The sequence below is a fragment of the Pyrgilauda ruficollis genome, unplaced genomic scaffold (genome assembly GCF_017590135.1).
Source record: "Pyrgilauda ruficollis isolate IOZ18807 unplaced genomic scaffold, ASM1759013v1 scaffold21, whole genome shotgun sequence".
Lineage (NCBI taxonomy): Eukaryota > Metazoa > Chordata > Aves > Passeriformes > Passeridae > Pyrgilauda > Pyrgilauda ruficollis.
The window spans coordinates 3,181,533-3,198,558 of NW_024520318.1; the positions used below are offsets into that span (position 1 = coordinate 3,181,533).

Here is a 17,026-nt window from a genome sequence, read left to right on the forward strand (position 1 = left end):
TTCTTTCTATACACTTTTTATTTTTTTATGGGCATATATCTAAAGTCCAGGTGGCCAAGGACAAATCCAGTCCAGCCTATTCCTCTCCTTTTTCCCACATAACAGAAACTACAAGTCTACAGAACAGCCTGCTTTGGGCTTGGAAAAACTTGGGAAATTTTTTTCCTAATGATCTTGAAAGTTCTCCTCAGAGCAAGGCTTACCTTGACATCCTGCAGCTGGGTGTGAATGTCTTGGTGAGCTTTTCTCAGCTGCCTGTTCTCCTCCCGTAAGTTATACAGGGATTCTGTTGAAAAGAAATGACAAGAAATACAGAGTTTAAACCTGGCTGGATTTGTAACATCAGGCTAAGCACTAAAATCAAGACTATAACACAATCTACATAAAATCCCACATGAGTGCTGTAGTAAAAATTAGGTAGAATTATTGTATGGTTTGTTTTTCTTACCTCTCTCCCCAGCCCTATTAAAAGCTTTCCATTTTCAAACAGAAAATCAAAACATTTGGTGAAATTTTCCATCAGTGCACCCAGCCTGCACCTGGAATTCTGCATCACTGCTCCTGCTGGGTGCTGCAGATGGCCAAATTCCCTCTGGGAATCTGAATCCTGGAAAGGCAGAGAGGAAGGCATCCTCCCCTCTTTCCCCACATCACACCTGGCGAGTGAGAGTTTTCTGTCAGAGCACCCAGCTATTCCTTTGGAAGGGATGCCCAGATGGCTCCAAAAGCTTCTGGGATCAGGGACAGAGGATTCTCTTCCCACTTTTTACACGATGTTGACGTGGAGCCAACAAACAACCTCTGCCTGCAGGGCAGACAAAGCTGCAAACAGCTCCAGAACCAGCCCCTGTGTTAGGGACAGGTGGCAGAGAAGGCTCTGATGGACACAGCCCCATCCTTTTGTTCCATGGAACTGTGTATGTAATGAGGATGGAAGAGTCCTGAAAGCTGACCAGAATCTCCAACAGGAAACTGGATGCCAAGAGTAAAAACTGAATTCATCACCCAAGTGTACAGGTGCACTGTGCTCCAGAGGAGCTGGCACATACAGAGAAAAAGGAGGTACAAAATGTAAATAAAGTCACAGGAGGCACAACTACATCTCTGCTAGCAGTGGCAAATATTCTTAGATTGCCTTTCAGTTACAAACAAAAGAGGCAAACCTTTTTTCCCAGGTTTACACCAGTCTTTTAGAATTAAAAATTAAAGACTGACTCAACAACCTCTGACACTGGACAGGCTTTTAAGTGCTGGGTTTTTTCTATTTCTGTAACCCAGACAGAAACACAGAGCACATAGACAGGTTTCAGAGAAAGGCCTCAGAAAATCATCAATAAAATGGAACTTGTCAGGAGGCAGAAGATGCACAAACCTGTGAGTGAGAACAGAGAAAATGTCTCTCTCACACCACACAAAGCCAAACACTCAATTAAATGTGGGCAGCCAGACATAGGTTAAATTTACCCTTCAGTTTAGAGATCTCCTGCTCCTTTTCCTGCTGCAGCTGTAGGTATCTCTCCTTGTGATCACTGAATGTCCTGCTAAACTCCTCTCCCTGTTTTCGGTGATCTTCCTCAAGGTCAGCGTGCTGTTTCTTCAGCTCTTCATGTTGACTCTGCAAATACCAAGTTGGGTCACTGGAACAGCTCTGTATCTGCAAATCTGGCTAATATTGTCTTTGGCAATTTGTTTAGTAAGTGCAGATGAATAGGAAGCATTCATAACAGGAAGGTTATTATTCAAAGCATGCACATTGCAGCTCCTTCCAAACACAGAATGATCTCTGTGATGAGCAGGCTCCTATTCCAGGGCTGTGTCACCTCACCCCAGAGCTGCACTGTCCCCCTGGGAGCTGCTGAATGTATCTCAGAAAATCCCTATGTGCCAAACTACATGAGGGCTGCTAAGTCAGCCTTCCCTACAAGTAACTGCATCTGATAAGATTAAATTACCCACTGGAAAGCCTGACTAGGAAAACCTGCAGGAAACCATCTTTTAACAGTCAGAGGAAGGCACTGTCCACACCCTGGCACTCTGCAGTGATGCCAGAAGCAGCAGGCTGTTCCCCCCAGCACAACCAGTTGCACAGGTGCTCTGCTGTCCCAGTCACCCACCTTCAGCATCTGGTGCTGCACGCTCAGGGCGCTGTATCTGCTGTTGGAGTCTTGCTGGAAAACAAAAGCACTCGTGTGAAACCCCCTGACACCCCCTGAGCTCTGCACATGCAGCTTTTGGGAGTCACCAGCCAAGGGATCCAGCTCCCTGGGACACAAATCCATCTTTACCCTGGCTTTGGAGCTCTCCAGGACACAAATCCATCTCTCCTCTGGCTTTGGAGCTCCCCAGGACACAAATCCATCTCTCCCCTGGCTTTGGAGCTCTCCAGGACACAAATCCATCTCTCCCCTGGCTTTGGAGCACAGCAAGCTCCCACACTCTGCACCTACTGCAGCAACAACTTATTTTAACTCCTGCTCCTCAGCTCCCAAAGTGCTCCCCAGTTTCAACATGAAATAGCCATAAAATCCTAATTTACTTGCTTTATAAAGAGTTCTCTACAGGTTCCTGGGTCCTCTGCCAGATAGAGATTTCCTTCTGGCACTTGGTATATAAAACAAAATTTCTTGATGTCTTTATGCTTTCCAGTTCAAAGCCCATGTGTTAGAAAGCTGTCACTGTTATTTTCCCGGGGGGCTAAGCTACAAAAAGATTTCTAACACCTTCCTATTCCCCTTTCCCCTTAAATAAAACAACATTACGTTTGAACTACCATAATATAAACAGGGGATTATTTTCTAAATTAATTTTCTGGAGAGGTATTAGTATCTCCCACTATAGCTCAAATAATTAGGAATTGGAGAGCACTTATGAATGCAGAGTAGAACTGGGATAAGTGAGAGCTCCTTCAATTAGTATTTTGCAAGATCTCTTCCTTTGAACAGTCATAATTGCAAAGTATTTCCTTTTCCTTGCAACTCAAATAGCATCAGCTATTAAAAACTTGTACTAGGCATGATGACTTACCCTTCCTTTATTTAGTGTTTCCTGTGCTTCTAGTTTATAAACAAGAAAATCTGCAACATAAAAGGGAAAGTAATGATGAAAAAAAGCACCAGGAAGATGAGAATCTGTGCTTGAATAACTCGACTGTTGAGTACATAAATTCTCTTCAAGAGCTGAATATTCATGCAGAAACAATTTTCAAAGGATCTTTGAAAAAAAAAAAAAAGAAAAAGAAAAAGAAAAACAACCTATGGAGAATTTGACAAAATGAGCAAATTCTTAAAATGCACAAACTTTAAAAAGTTTCATAAAATATTTTCACTTCAAGGTTTCATAGCATAGTGAGAGAGACAGAGCTCAGGCTCAAATCTACAGATGAGTAATTAAATCTGACACGTGAACTCTTCCAGCAGAGGCCCAAGAGCATCATCCAAAAGGAAAAGGGCATTTATAAACTGTGTATTCTTGGAAATAATAAAACATTTCCTCATTTATTTCTTGACCTCTCTCTGTTTCCAGGGTCTGAAAAGGTGCCTCCCCCTGGAGCAGCAGCAGGACCATTCTACACTAGATGGCACCAGAAACCCACCGAGACCTGCACGGTGAGAATCGTTCCTCACTCCTTGTCAGCTTTGCTAAAGCCACATTTTTAATTCAGCAGCTGAAACCTCAGTTTTAGGAAGAACAGAGGCTATACTCTGAAAATAGCAGTGAATTTAGAGGCTGAGGAAACTCAGAGGATTGAATCCTGCTGACCTTCCACAGAGGCAACACAGAGACATAACAAATACAATTTGTGTTAGCCTCACCCACACCTAGAATTCAGTCTTAATCAGGAAAAGGTGTGTAAGCATGTGCTCACCCTGAAGCACACGTAAAAGTACTGGTTCCAAGTTTAATTCCCAGTTGATGGAATGCAGGAAAAGATCCCATGGTTTTGGTACAAGCTTTGAATTTTTGGCGTGCCAGGCCAGGATTTACACGTGCTCATACCCCACATACATGATGGGTTTTTTATGTACATGGATACAAACATATTCTCTGTGTTTATTACTTCATGTTGTAGTCAGCTGTAAATCGTATTACTTTTATAAAGATCTGATTAAAAAGATTAATTAAAAAAGAACTACTAGAAAGAGCAGCAAAGCTCTGCCAAGTGGATCCTAATACATTGCTTATCTATTACCCAACTGATTTAAAATTGAAGAAAAAACATTTGAAATTACTTTCTACTATAATTAAGTTAAATGTCAAAGTGAAAAGTACATTTTTACCTTCCTTTGCTTTCTTATGTTCCAGCCTTTCCTTTTGCAGTGACTTTTCTAATCTTGACCGGTGCTCATACACAACTGAAAAGAGAAATTTTGTTCACAATTCATTTCAAAAGTAACATACACAAACCTCACCATCCACCCCAACACACCCAGGGAGAGTTGGCACAGAATGCACCAGGAAAATACAAGTGGAATGAGGTCATGGGATAAAGGACTCTTTGTAACCCTTGTGACAGTAACTTTTTCCCTTTTTGCACCCTTTATCGATCCCAAATCCTGGGTTATTTGCATTACTAACACAGAATGTGATAACCGGGTGAGGGATTTGTTTGTGGAGGCAGCCAGCTCTGGTGGAGCTACCAAAGCCTCTTTGCTTCTCAGGAATGCAGGGACATTTTCCACGTTTCCATCCTCCCCTGCCTTGTTTGCACAGAGACAAGGAAATAAGACAGGGCAGCTCTGCTGCCAGAGGAATTCCTGGCATCACACAAAGTGTCACAAGGAGGGAACAGAGATGCCCAGGGGCAGGACAGCTCCAGGAGGTGCAGCAGGGCACTGCTGCCTAAGCTGAGGCATGGGGAAACATGGGAACCACCCTAAATTCTTTCAAAAACTGGGAATACAGTATTCCTTCCAAAAACTGAGAATACAGAATGCACTGCCTCCCAGCAAAAATGACTCCCAAGGACTGTCCAAGCTGCCTGTGCTTCCTTTGCAGACACCATCCCAAAATGGGGTTTACATTCACGACTTTGTTTGTTGTATCCAGGTGTGTTTAGGACATCCAATGTCCTCTGGCACAAAGTTCCCCATCTGGCTGCCAGTAAAGCAGGATTTCATTCAGCCTGTGCTTTGGACATGGAGTTTGGGATGTGGCACATCAGTCCCTATCTACCCTTTCCTCACCTCTCATTATCTTGAAAAAGCCAAGTTTGCAGCAAAGGTATCAATTAAAACTCACAGAAATGTACAATTATATGTGTTTAAGTGCAGTTTAACACAAGTATCTTTCACTGCCCAAATTACAGTTTTCATTATTTTAATGAATTATTAATTTATAATAAAACAATGAGTGATATTTCCATCAAAACCAGGAAACTCATTTTCTGAGAATAAACCATTGATGAATGCAAGCCTTCAACAAGAAGCATCAAATAAACATTTGTATCTTGGCAGCTACAGAAAACTCCTCTTACACCTTAAAACATGTTCTTAATTCCACCAAGGTGCATTCTGCAGCCTTATCTATAAGTGTTTATGTTTTAGCTCTGAAGCTGGATTGCTAATCAATCCCTGGCACCTATCTCCACTTTGCTATTTATCTTCTAAAGTCAAGGGCATCAGTCAAGATGAGCCAATGTATCAACACCCTCTGGAAGGGATCTGCAAGCGCACCTTCCACAGCTCCTGCTGCTGCTTTAACGAGTGTGTCTGTGGGGGGGAACCCTGCCCAGCAAACCCATCACAGGGGCAGAGAAGGCAGGTTTGGGGTTTAGGGACCTCTCAGAGCTCAGAGAATCCCTGCCGAGCTCGGGGCTCCATCCTGCAGGGCCTGAACACAGGCAGTGCAGCTTCTCCTCTACCTGCTGAGTAGCAATCCTTGAAATACTGGGTGAAAGCTGGAGAAGTCCTAAACCAGCCCCTCAGGTGACTAAGAAGGGCAAGGAGAAACCTCCTTCCTCACCTCTGGCCTCTGAGTTCAGTTACTGACTGGCCTAGCACGTTCCCCTCTGATATAAGCCCATAAATTGCAATGCACTGAAAGTGCAGATTAAAAATTATTATTAACAAAGCACAGCTCCCAAGTTTTCTCACTTGCTCCTTTGGGGAGTAGGTTGCAGGTCAGATTTTATAAACACATATTGGAGTTAATTTCCTATAAATTTGAATTATCTCTACCAGTTAGGAACTTTAGGAAGAGCCCAAACAAAGGGCTTGTTACTACAGCAGGAATTTCTCCTTCTTCACTGCCAGCCTGGATAGAAGATGTCTGAGCAAGAAATAAATACATTGAAAACCAGGTTTTATAGAAAAGTACACCCCAGTAGGGGGTGGACTCTACATAAGGAATCTGACAAAATCCCACTGCTGGGATGCACAAATGATTTTTCCTAGGGTAATTTTAATTTTGCACTGATCTTTGCAATTATTTGTGACTTTGCACAAATAATTGAACTTTATTTCCACATTACATTTAATAGAATGGTAAAAAAGGGGGGGAAATATTGTCATTTAATGGCTAATAGGCACTATTCCAAAGCTGGAATTACTGCAGGTGTCAGCTTAATTCTTGAAATTACCTATAGAATGTAACCTACACAAATGAACAAAGACCCACAAACTCACAGAGCCCAGAAACTCAACTGTTAACCTCACAGATCAATAAAAGACCTTTCACCTTCAACAAGGAAACACTGAAACTCCTGGAACTCACCCCAATAAAATCAAGTCCTCAAGGTTTTCCCCATAAAGAAAAGGAAGTGAGGGAGAAGGGAGGTGTGGAATGCCCTGCACATTCCCAGATTGCACCACCTCCACCAGTGCTGAGCGTTAATTACGACACAGGAGTCAGGGAGGTGACGAAATTGAGATTATTTAACAGTCAAGGTTCCTTCTCTTATCTTTGCTCTGCCCCTCTAAGTAATAAAGCTGTTATTAAGCAAAATAAGTCATTATTGTACATTTGAAAGAAAGCATTTCCTTGTTTACATGATCAGCAATTTTGTGATTGTGTTATTACTTTAATCATTTGGTCTGTCAGAAGGATGATCCAGAGTCTAAAATACCACAGCTCCCTGGAAAATTAAAATTACATTGGGATTTAAATACAGGCAATACAAGAACTTTTACTAATTTCAACATGACTGCTTGTTACACAATTCTGAAATCTTTCTCTGAGCTTACAGTAGTATCTTTCACTTAAAACCAGCAGATTTCAGTAGTCTTGGCAACACTGAGTGTTGTTTTCCCTCACACTGTGGCAGAGTTGAACAGAACCAGCAGCACAGGATAAACCACCCTGGCACCGCTCTGGTGACACTGTGAAGGTCTGCAGAACACAGACTTGCTATAAAAATAGTTAATTCCCCATTCTAGTCCCTGCAAATAGAACCATTTAAAATGTAAACCATAGAAAAAGCTTTTCTGCTGAGAGTAAAGTATTTCCACAAGTCAAAGAGGAATCCCTTCAATATGGGGTGTAGGATAAATTCTCTAATCCAATGACAATAATTAAAGTTTTGACCTCAGATGACATTTCATTACAACTCTGACACATTTCATGCTGGGAGGAGATACTATTAATATAACAAGACCTGCTCCCCAAGCTTCCAGCCCTGCATTTCAATCAGTGAATCTGCTTTCAAACAAGATCCACTGATTTCACTACTGATAATCTTATCAGGAACAGCTTATCAAACTGCAGGAGCAGGATTTCCCACCACAGTACAAGCCATGCTGGTCTCAGTCTGAGCTCCATCTATGTCACAGACTCAGCTGGGGGTTTAGCAATAATTGGATATTCCAGTGACACTGCAAATATCTTGGGAAAAATTGAAGTATTCCCACAATAAAGACTAGGAAATCTCTGTTTTAACTACAGAGCAAGAAAACAACATTACAAAAACCCATTTATTTATCATAAAATGGATTGGCTTGATCCAAAGGGATCTTAAAGCTCAGCTTGTTCCACCCCCCTGCCATGGAAGGCCTTCACTTCCACTAGACCAGGCTGCTCCAAGCCACAATATTTACAACATATTGAACAACATATTATATAAACATAATATATAAACAACATAATATATAAATCTAATAATTTATGTCCTTGAAGTTTTCTGGTTTGAATTGATACAAAAAAGGACAGAAATAGAGACCAAGGTAAGGTGAAACTGTGTGTGAGGCTTCACTGTGGAACATCCAGGCAGGGATGGACTGCTCTCATTTTGCTCTCTGCAAACCACAGCTGGCACTGTGTGGACTATGAGAATTACCTTGAATTCCAAACAAACTCCCACACTTTGCAATTTACTCACATGATCAAGTAATGGTTTTGTCTAATTACAGCTAGTCATGTCAAATTCCTCCTGGAAAACCACACCAAGCACTGGCAGTTGTGCTTTTAAAAATGACCCCTGCTTTGACTGAATTCCCTAATCATTTATTTTGCTCAGAGTAGTAATAATTTGAGAAGTTTGTATTAATATCTGGATCTTTATATTCAGGGGATTTTTCTAAGAGAATGCATAACACGTGCTTTCAGAGATCCTGCACCAAAAATGAGCTATCAGTTAAAATAATCCTGTTCCTCTGACTTACTCAGTATTCCAGGAAGAAGTTCCAACTAAAAAGTTCCAGTAAGCAATTCTAGTTTTGCCTTCACTGCAGTTCTGAAAAATGGGAAATGCTGGAGAATTTGGCACATTAATGCACCCCAGAAACACACACTTGTAATTCTAAGAGATAATTGTGGCCCCTATTCAATTGCAAGGATGACAGGAAAATTAATTTTTAAACCAGAGCAAACATCTACATTTAATAGAAACCTTTTACTGCAGCCTGCCTCACACACTGCCTTTCTTAGAAGTCAATAACACCTCTAGGAAACAACAGATGTAAGGTAAGTTGGGACAGAAGGAAGGATTTCTCATGTTCAAAGAGTAAACTGTAATAGCTGCTGCTAAAAATAAGTTGGAGAAGGGGTATTAAATGTGATTAAATATTTAATCCCTCACAGATAGGCTTCAGACCTGACTTTTATCAGGAAGGAGATCATGTTTCCAGAAATTATTTCCAGTGCACTCCACAAAAGGTTTCTTCCAACCCTTGGTACCACGGGTGGGATCAGCATTGCTGCTTTTCTATACACAAGTAGATCATAAAGGATTTGGGGATTTTTTGAGTGATAATAAATGCAAATAGTTCATACAAAACCTGTGTAGTGATTTTAGACTAAAATTAGCAGAAAAACGTATAAAAATTGATAAAAGCTGCAGAGACAATAGTTTTCTTCTTACATCACCTCTGAATCCCTGGGTCTGCGAAACCCTCAGCTCCAGGAAACAAGGGCCTGTTCTCAAAAGTCCTTTACACTTTTTTCAATTTTATGAAGGTTTAGTGATTGTATCTACATGGTGTCAGGATGTACATAAATATCTATATTCAGGAATTAGTAAAAAATACAGCTTGAAGAAAAATAGCCCAGTCTGTACATGCACAAACTGCATCCAGAAATCAAGAGTTTGAGTTAGTGATTCATTTTTTGACTGAAAATGGCTTAGTTGAGTGTGGGGGTGTGGATAGGAGCAGGCTCCTTACTCTGCCCTCTAGGAGCTCAGGCAGGCCATCCTTCTCTCATCAGGTCTGTAATTAAGCCCTGGAAATGACTGCCAAACTCTGGGATCTGAGTCACCTCAGGAAAATAAGATAGCAGCTAATTTCAGGTACTTTAGGGGAGGGGGGAAAATACAGAGGACAAGGTGGAACAACTGCAGTTTCTTTTATTGATTAATTAAAATATAGATAGTAGAAAATCTCAGGAGGTTTGGGTTGGGCTACATGACCACAAAAAGATCAGAAGTGCATCCAGCTCACAAGACCCTTCCTTAAACAAGGACAGCATCCAAGCATGTTGAATTCCTGAATAGCTCACCTCAGGCTCTGACATGACTAGAAATTCACACCCCTGAATCCTGAAAATCCCAAGAAAAATCACCCAATGAAGGATTCAGCTTTAATTACTTGCTCTGTAGAGCTCATTTTTTCCAGTAATCTGATTTATTTAGCTTTCATTACCATCAAACCTCAGAGAAGCACCTGACTTTCAGCAGGGCAGATTGAATTACTTTTTCCCTGCAAGGATCCCATTCCAAAAGGAGCAAAGTGAATTCTGTTAGCCACAAATTGCTGGCAATATCCTCAGCAGCACATCAGAGATGCTATAATGGGCACTCTCATCTCCGAGAGGGTGGAAACCTTACTCATAAGTTGCCCCACCCAAATTCACAGGCTGACAAGCAAACAGCCAGCCCAGTGAGACAATGTGCTTGGAACATCATTTTTAAGGCTCAGGAATTCAGTCAGGCAGGAATATGAGTGTCCAAGAAGCCAGAATGCAAACTCACCACCATCAACCCATCCTGCCTCCCTCCTGCTGTCCCAGCTCTGAAGTGTCCACTCAGCTCCACCACTGACAAGCTTTGGGAGGCTTAAATCACCATCAGTAACAAATATTTGGATCTATTTTGCATCATGTTGGCTACCAGGTCTTGTATCAAACTGGGGAGGGAGACCACCAAAGCCCAGGGAAAAAACCCACCCCATTAGCTCATTCTGCTCAAAATTCCTGCGGGCTGCCCTGTGATCCTCAGCCAGGCCCCAGCTGGGGTGCAGAGGGAATGCTGCAGCTCTGGTAGAAAGTTATCCTGGAACTGGTATATCCACAAGGAAAGAGCACTTGAGCATGGATTACATAAAAATATGAGCATGTGCTCAATTTCTCTTTCAAGTCAGAACTCAGCTCCTGGACATGGAAATTCTGCTATGGACCTGGAAACAAACTTCCTGAGTTAACTGATCTGAGCAGAGCTCCAGCACCTTTACTGCACTTGGGTTATGAATAACAGCTGGATAATTCCAGATAACCCAAAATCTTGAAGTTGGGCTGCAAAACACACACATAGCTATTTAGTTTACACGTACTTATATGTACATACAAATGCATATATATATATATAAATATACATTACACCATATACCTCTTCCATACCAAAATTCTGCACAATTTCAAGTATTTCATGTTTTTTAATAGTTAGAACATTAAATATCAATTGAATATGTGAATGGAGGTAAAAAAAAAAAAAATGGAGCCAGGTGCTCAGAGAAGATTACAACCCAAAGCTCTCCATTTCATGAAGCCAGGTAGCAAAATTTGGGAAGCTGCACTTGCCATTTCAGGGGAAGTACACACAGAACCAACCTCTCATAGTGCTACCAGGGATCTCTCAGGCAGCAAGAAAACACTGTCAAAGTGCTGCAGTGTTATGTGCAACCTGAAAGTCACAGGAATGACAGGAATTCAGGATTCTGTTACTAGGAAGAGCAACCAAACACACAGGAGCTGCAGCAGATGCAGCTCTACTTGTCTGATGCATGTGAAAAATAAGCCATTAAAAGTAGTGCTGGTTCTTCCCAGCCCTGCCAACTCAAGGTACAAGTTTAGGGCACTGTAAAAAAGGGATCTAATAGTAAAGTACACCCAGAACTGTGTGATGTCAGAGCAGCTTTGGCATCTGTGCAGTTTGCACGCAGATATGATAAATATTAACAACTGAGGTGACACAGAACTGCAGTGCATTGTGCAATTCCACACTCATAAAGCTACCATAGGTCTGACCAGCCCCCAGCAGGTCACCGCCTCGGGGAGCCTTCATTTAGGACATCTGGCACAACAGGCACAGAGCAACCTACATTTGCTTTACAGCCATTGCTTTCTAGCACTGGATCAGAAACCTCTGAGGAAATCCACACCTTGGCCACAGCAGGGAAAAGTCCCAAGCCCAGAGTCCCTGCTGGGCTGGCTGCCAGGATCACAGGACAGTCTCAGGCTGCACAGAGATTGCACAAAGCCATCAGACTCTGACAGGAAGAGCAGAAAAAATAAGGTAGTAAGAGGCACTAACTGTAGGCTGTTATTAGGATTAGGGATTAAAACAGATTAAACAGATTAAAATAGTACACAAGGGGTTACTTAACACCCAGAGGATAAGACAACAGAAGCTGCAAGGGCTAAAAAGATGTCTGCAGATACTTTCAATCCTGCAGCAGTCACAGGTACAATCAGGCTCACCTGCAACTCTCAGTGTGGTTCTGTTCTAGAAACTGAAGCCTGTTACTGTATGGCCAATAGTTCAAGACTTAGACTGACACAGTTTTAAAGGAAGCAAAAAGCATCAAGTTTTGCTTTTATCACTTTAAGAAGTACTAAGTAAGATTATCTCCATGTTTCAAATGTATATAGTGCTCAGAGAATGAGACTTTAAAATAATCAGCTTACTGGGAAGATCAGCTTCTCTATGAAAGACCTTATAGATAACAATTACTTCAGGTTTTCTCAGCAGTCAAAAAATTTTGTGTCATCTCTGCATTTTGCCCTTGGTATTCCCTTTGTGGATTACAAAAGCAGCCCTACTTTCTCCATGCCCAGCAGAACTTTGTTAGAGAAAAATACCAAAGTCTGATATTCTTCTGCAAAATCTTCTGCAGTCTGATCCTTTAAAGGGGGTGAATTTAAGATCCCAGCCTCTCTAACCCAGTTATTGTGTTTCCCAGGTCTGCCACCCTTCCCTTGGTACCCTGGGCTCACTCCAAGGGGCACAAACACTTCTCAGCAGAGTGGCTGAAGCTGTGAACACCAGGGAGAGCAGAACCCCCCCAAACCCACGGCCATGGGCTGTGCAGATCAGGTGTGTGTGTTAAATGATTCTGAGACTCCTCCTGCCCCATTTCCCAGTGATCTGTGCATTCTGCCCTGGTATTTTCCCACGTATTCCCAGGAGATGGAGCCTCCTTCAGGTGTTGCTGTGTTTGAGCAAAACCAGGCAATGAAAAAGATAAAAATCTAAGACAGCTGGCTTTTCATGGAAAAACAGAAAGAACAGCTCATTCGGGCATGAAGAACTGGCAAATACCAAAAAGAAGGTTGTTGTTACCTACATAGATGAAAAAACCCCATAAAAACATGAAAAATAGTAGAGGGGACAGCAAGAAGTGAAGGGAGCTGCACTCTGAGCTACAGCTGAGGATCTTGATTCAGATTTTGGGCAGACCAAAGGCATTCAGGTCCTAAACTGCTACTGTGTCCATAAACTCAGGAGTGTCCATGAACCTCAGGCATTTCACAAATGGACTCAAGTTTCACTCACAAGCCCTGACAGGGGAACTCCCAAGCTCCTCTGTGTGCAATCAGGAAAGCAACTGCCTTTGTGGGCTCCAGCAGCCACAACAAAACCCTACAAAAAGTCAGACAACAGGTGATACTTCACTGCCCTCCAAGAGATCACTCCAGTCAGACTCCCAGGGCACAGCCAACCTGCCACAATACAGCCTCAGCATTCTCAAAAACACCACTTTTAGAAGTTGCCTTTTTATTTTTGTAGTTTACATTTAAACCTATAAAAGCCTCCTGATGAAATGGTTGTTCAGGAAACAGAAGTCCAAGGTATCATTTTCTGCTCAGCTTTAAAGTCTTACCCAAGCACCCAGGAGAGCTGTGAACACCAAGAAATCAATCCCTGTTGCTGCAGCACCCTCCTTTCCTTTAACTTTGCCTTTTAAGTGGTTTATTTTTAAAAGATTTCAGAGTGCTTCCATCATATTTCAGGCCCCAAAGTTATCTCTAGTCCAGGATCTATAGAGAAACTGGTTATGCTGCATGGAAAAGATAAGCTGTGTTATTTTACCAATGCAATACTTTAATTTTATTGTTCTCATAAAGCAATAAACTCAAAGAATAATCTGTGGACAGCCAAGACACGTAGCTCAGATATTCATAGAGGGGTATTTTTTTTTTTTTAAATTTGGCAACAGAAACATTGTTGATTTAAAATCCAGGTTATTTAAAATCAAAAGTTCAAAGTGCAGTTCAGATACTGCACCTGCAAACTGGAATTGCTGTCAGCATTTTATGTTGTTTCCAAGTCTCTGCTTAAAGCAAATTCCCTCCTGTTGTTCCATAACAAAGAGTTAAACAGGAATGGGTTTGGTGGTGGATATCACCAGTCAGCCTGTGTCTCTCCAGGTGACCTGGGTACAGGCTCTGAATTCTCTGTGTTCTCCTCACTAACAAACTCCTGCTGCAGAAATCCAGGTGATTGTGCAGGGGAGGCCATAGTAGAAAGACAGGGAAGAAAAGTTAATTTCCCAGGTCCTCTAGAGTCCTCAGGAATAGAACTTCCCTTTACTTTAGTGGGAGATTAGGCAGCCAGGGGCTGCTGCTGCAGTTGGTATTTCTCTGGGCTCTCACCCTTAGATCTAACAGCTACTTCCAGAACACAGGAAAATTGAACCATTTTTTATTGTTGCATTTTATTTTTTCTTGTAGTCTGTGACTTAATTGCCAGTGATTATTTTTTTAAAACAGGGTTTATTGCTACCGTATTTGGCATAGATAAATTCTCCTGCTTAATGGGCTTGATACACTGGCATGGATCCCAGAACCATGTGAGTTTATTGCATGGATCATCAAATTTATTAATGTTACCAGATCCTGGTCCACATCTCACATTTCACATTGATACACTGAAACAAGCAAGAGAATTACAGAAATTGCAGCTCCCACAATTGCCTGCTGCTTCCACGAACACACTTGGATACATGGTGGCTACTCAAAATCAAGTTTCAAGCTTGCAAAGTTCAAATCAACAGTCCAGACCTCACATATCTGACCCAGAGAATCTCTCCCCTGCGGCAGGACAAAGTCTGTTCACGCTCCTCTTTGGCAAAGCTGGAGCAACAGAAAAAGCCAACTTGTCAAATTTTAGCTGAGAACAAGATGTTCCTGTGTCCTCTGTTGGCAAATGCACAGCCTAGCAAGAGTAGCCCTTTAGCCATCTGCCACACACCCCCTTCCCAGGCAAACCTTTACACCTTTTCTGTGACTAAAATGAAGGTTTCTGGCAAAGAGCTCCCTGGTATTACCTGGAAATGGCCTGAAATTGAAATACTAAGTAAGAGTGGTGTCAGCTGGTGATCAAACACATTGAAGGAAGCAATCACTGTAAGAATCTAACAGCACAAACCCAATTCTGTGCTCTCTGCCACACAAACTGTGTGCTGTCAGGCATGCTTTGATGGATGCTTCCACAGGGAAAAGGATGGCTGAGGATCACCCTGAAGTTTAGTGCTGCTACAGCAGATCTCTCTGATTCTTCTTTCATGCTATTTTGAGAGAGAAAACTTGAAAGATGGCTCTGGGCTTTGTGCTGACCTGATAACCTTGCACTTTACAATTAGAGAGGTGCTGAGGTCTTTCACTTCCCAGACCACTGATGTTTCAGGTACATCCCTGCTGCTTTGCTTCTGATTTCTTGGCATGAAGATGTCAGACACGGACAACTTTTCATCTTCAGCTACAGGACCCACATCTGCTGCATCCCTAAACCAAGATACACAAGGATCTGTACTTATGTGGCACCTTTAAGCCAAGAAATTCAAAGTTACTCCAAAAGTAATAGAGCACCCTTACCCAAATAACTTACTTGAACTTTACTTTTAAAACACCCTTTAAAACCACTTTATTAGAATGCTCCTCTCCTCCATCCTGGAGCTATTTAAGTTTTATGTTGCCCAGGAGCTGCAGATGGATGCTCAACACAAAACCCTGCAAGACAAGGGGGTTTTTGTGGGGGAAGCCCACAAAAATCCCAGACTGGACACAGTCTGCACTGCACACCTGCCTTTCCCTTTTGAGCCGGGAATCGCCAAGCGATGTGCAGTCCTTTGGGAATAAGAGTCACCACGGGATGTGGGGGAGCGAGAGGGCATGAGAGCTCTGGAGGGATCCACAACACCTCCCCCTGACCTCGGCGGGGCAGGGAGACCCTACAACCCCACAGGCTGGAGAAGGGGGAGAAGGAGCAAAACTTTGAGAGAGGTTGGACAGCCGGAGGAGGAGGAGGAGGAGGGTGTTCCGCAAGCCTTGGGGAAGGGCAGCAGAGGCTCCTGCCGAGGGAGTACCTTGTAACTGAGCCGAGAGCGACTCCTGATGCTGCTGGTACTTGAGCGCCGTGGCCTCAGCCTTCCTCAGCTGGCCCTGCAGCTCGTAGTAGAGCATCGCCCCGTACAGGAACCCGAACACCACGGTCAGCAGCAGCAGCGTCTGGAAAATCCGCTTCTGTTTCCGGGAGCACATCCCGTTGCCCATGTCCCCGGCGGGGTCCCGAGGGCCCCCGCCCGTCACGGCTCAGCAGCGGGCGGGAGGCGGCGGCATCGGAGGCCCCGGGAGGAGCAGGAGGAGGAGGAGGAGGAGAAGGAGGAAGGGAAGGAGGGACGGCGGAGGCGGGGCCGGCCCAGCGTTTCAGCCCCTGGGCACGGCCGCGGCGCCCGGGGCGGTCTCTGCGGTGCGGGCAGCAGCGGGGCTCATGCCGGGGATGCTCCGCGTCCCTGTGGCCGTGTGCCGGTCCCTGCGGCCGGGGGGAATCTGCGGGGAACAAAGGCAGGTCCCGGCCCCGCACTGACGTGTCCCCGCTCGGCCGCGGCTCCCCCGCTGCGGGATCCCCGAAGGAAGTCCCGCTCCGGGCGCGGCCTCATTGGGTCGGGCCGCGGGGCTCTGCCCTCCCTCCGGAGCGCATTGGGTGCCCGCCGCGTCCGTCCGCAGCGGGCCGCGCTTCCCGCCCGCCCCTCCAGCCTCCGGCTTCAGCCCTCAGACCCTGATCCCCGCATCCCCTCAGTCCCTGATCCATGCATCCCCGCGTCCCCCTCAGCACCGCATCCCCTCAGCCCCACATTCCCTCAGCCCCACATGCCCTCAGCCCCGCATCCCCTGAGCTCCGCAGCCCCTCAGCCCCACATCCCCTCAGCCCCTCATGCTCTCATCCCCTCATTCCCGCATTCCCCGGTGCGGGACCGCCTCGGGAACGGGGCTCATGCGGTGATGAGCGGAGCTGTGGCATCGGGGCTGTGACAGCGGGGGTGACAGGGGGCTATGACAGAGAGGCTGTGACAGAGAGGCTGTGGCAGCGGGGGTGACAGAG

The 17,026-nt window shown here is 44.1% G+C and overlaps 1 protein-coding gene across 3 annotated transcripts in view; it reads right to left on the bottom strand.

Moving 5' to 3' along the window:
• The window catches only part of GOLIM4 (golgi integral membrane protein 4), a 29,405-nt gene extending 12,865 nt beyond the window's left edge, over nt 1-16,540 (bottom strand). For 2 of the 3 annotated variants that reach the window (XM_041467944.1, XM_041467942.1), the window contains exons 1-6: nt 16,011-16,540; nt 4,278-4,352; nt 3,025-3,074; nt 2,115-2,168; nt 1,465-1,615; nt 204-286 (exon numbers count right to left, since the gene is read on the bottom strand). In XM_041467944.1, coding sequence (XP_041323878.1) covers nt 204-286; nt 1,465-1,615; nt 2,115-2,168; nt 3,025-3,074; nt 4,278-4,352; nt 16,011-16,197 — 600 coding nt within the window. In that variant the 5' untranslated portion in view covers nt 16,198-16,540. The remainder of the gene's footprint in view (nt 1-203; nt 287-1,464; nt 1,616-2,114; nt 2,169-3,024; nt 3,075-4,277; nt 4,353-16,010) is intronic. The other variant, XM_041467943.1, reaches the window with a different exon arrangement.
• Between the last annotated feature and the right edge of the window lie 486 nt (nt 16,541-17,026).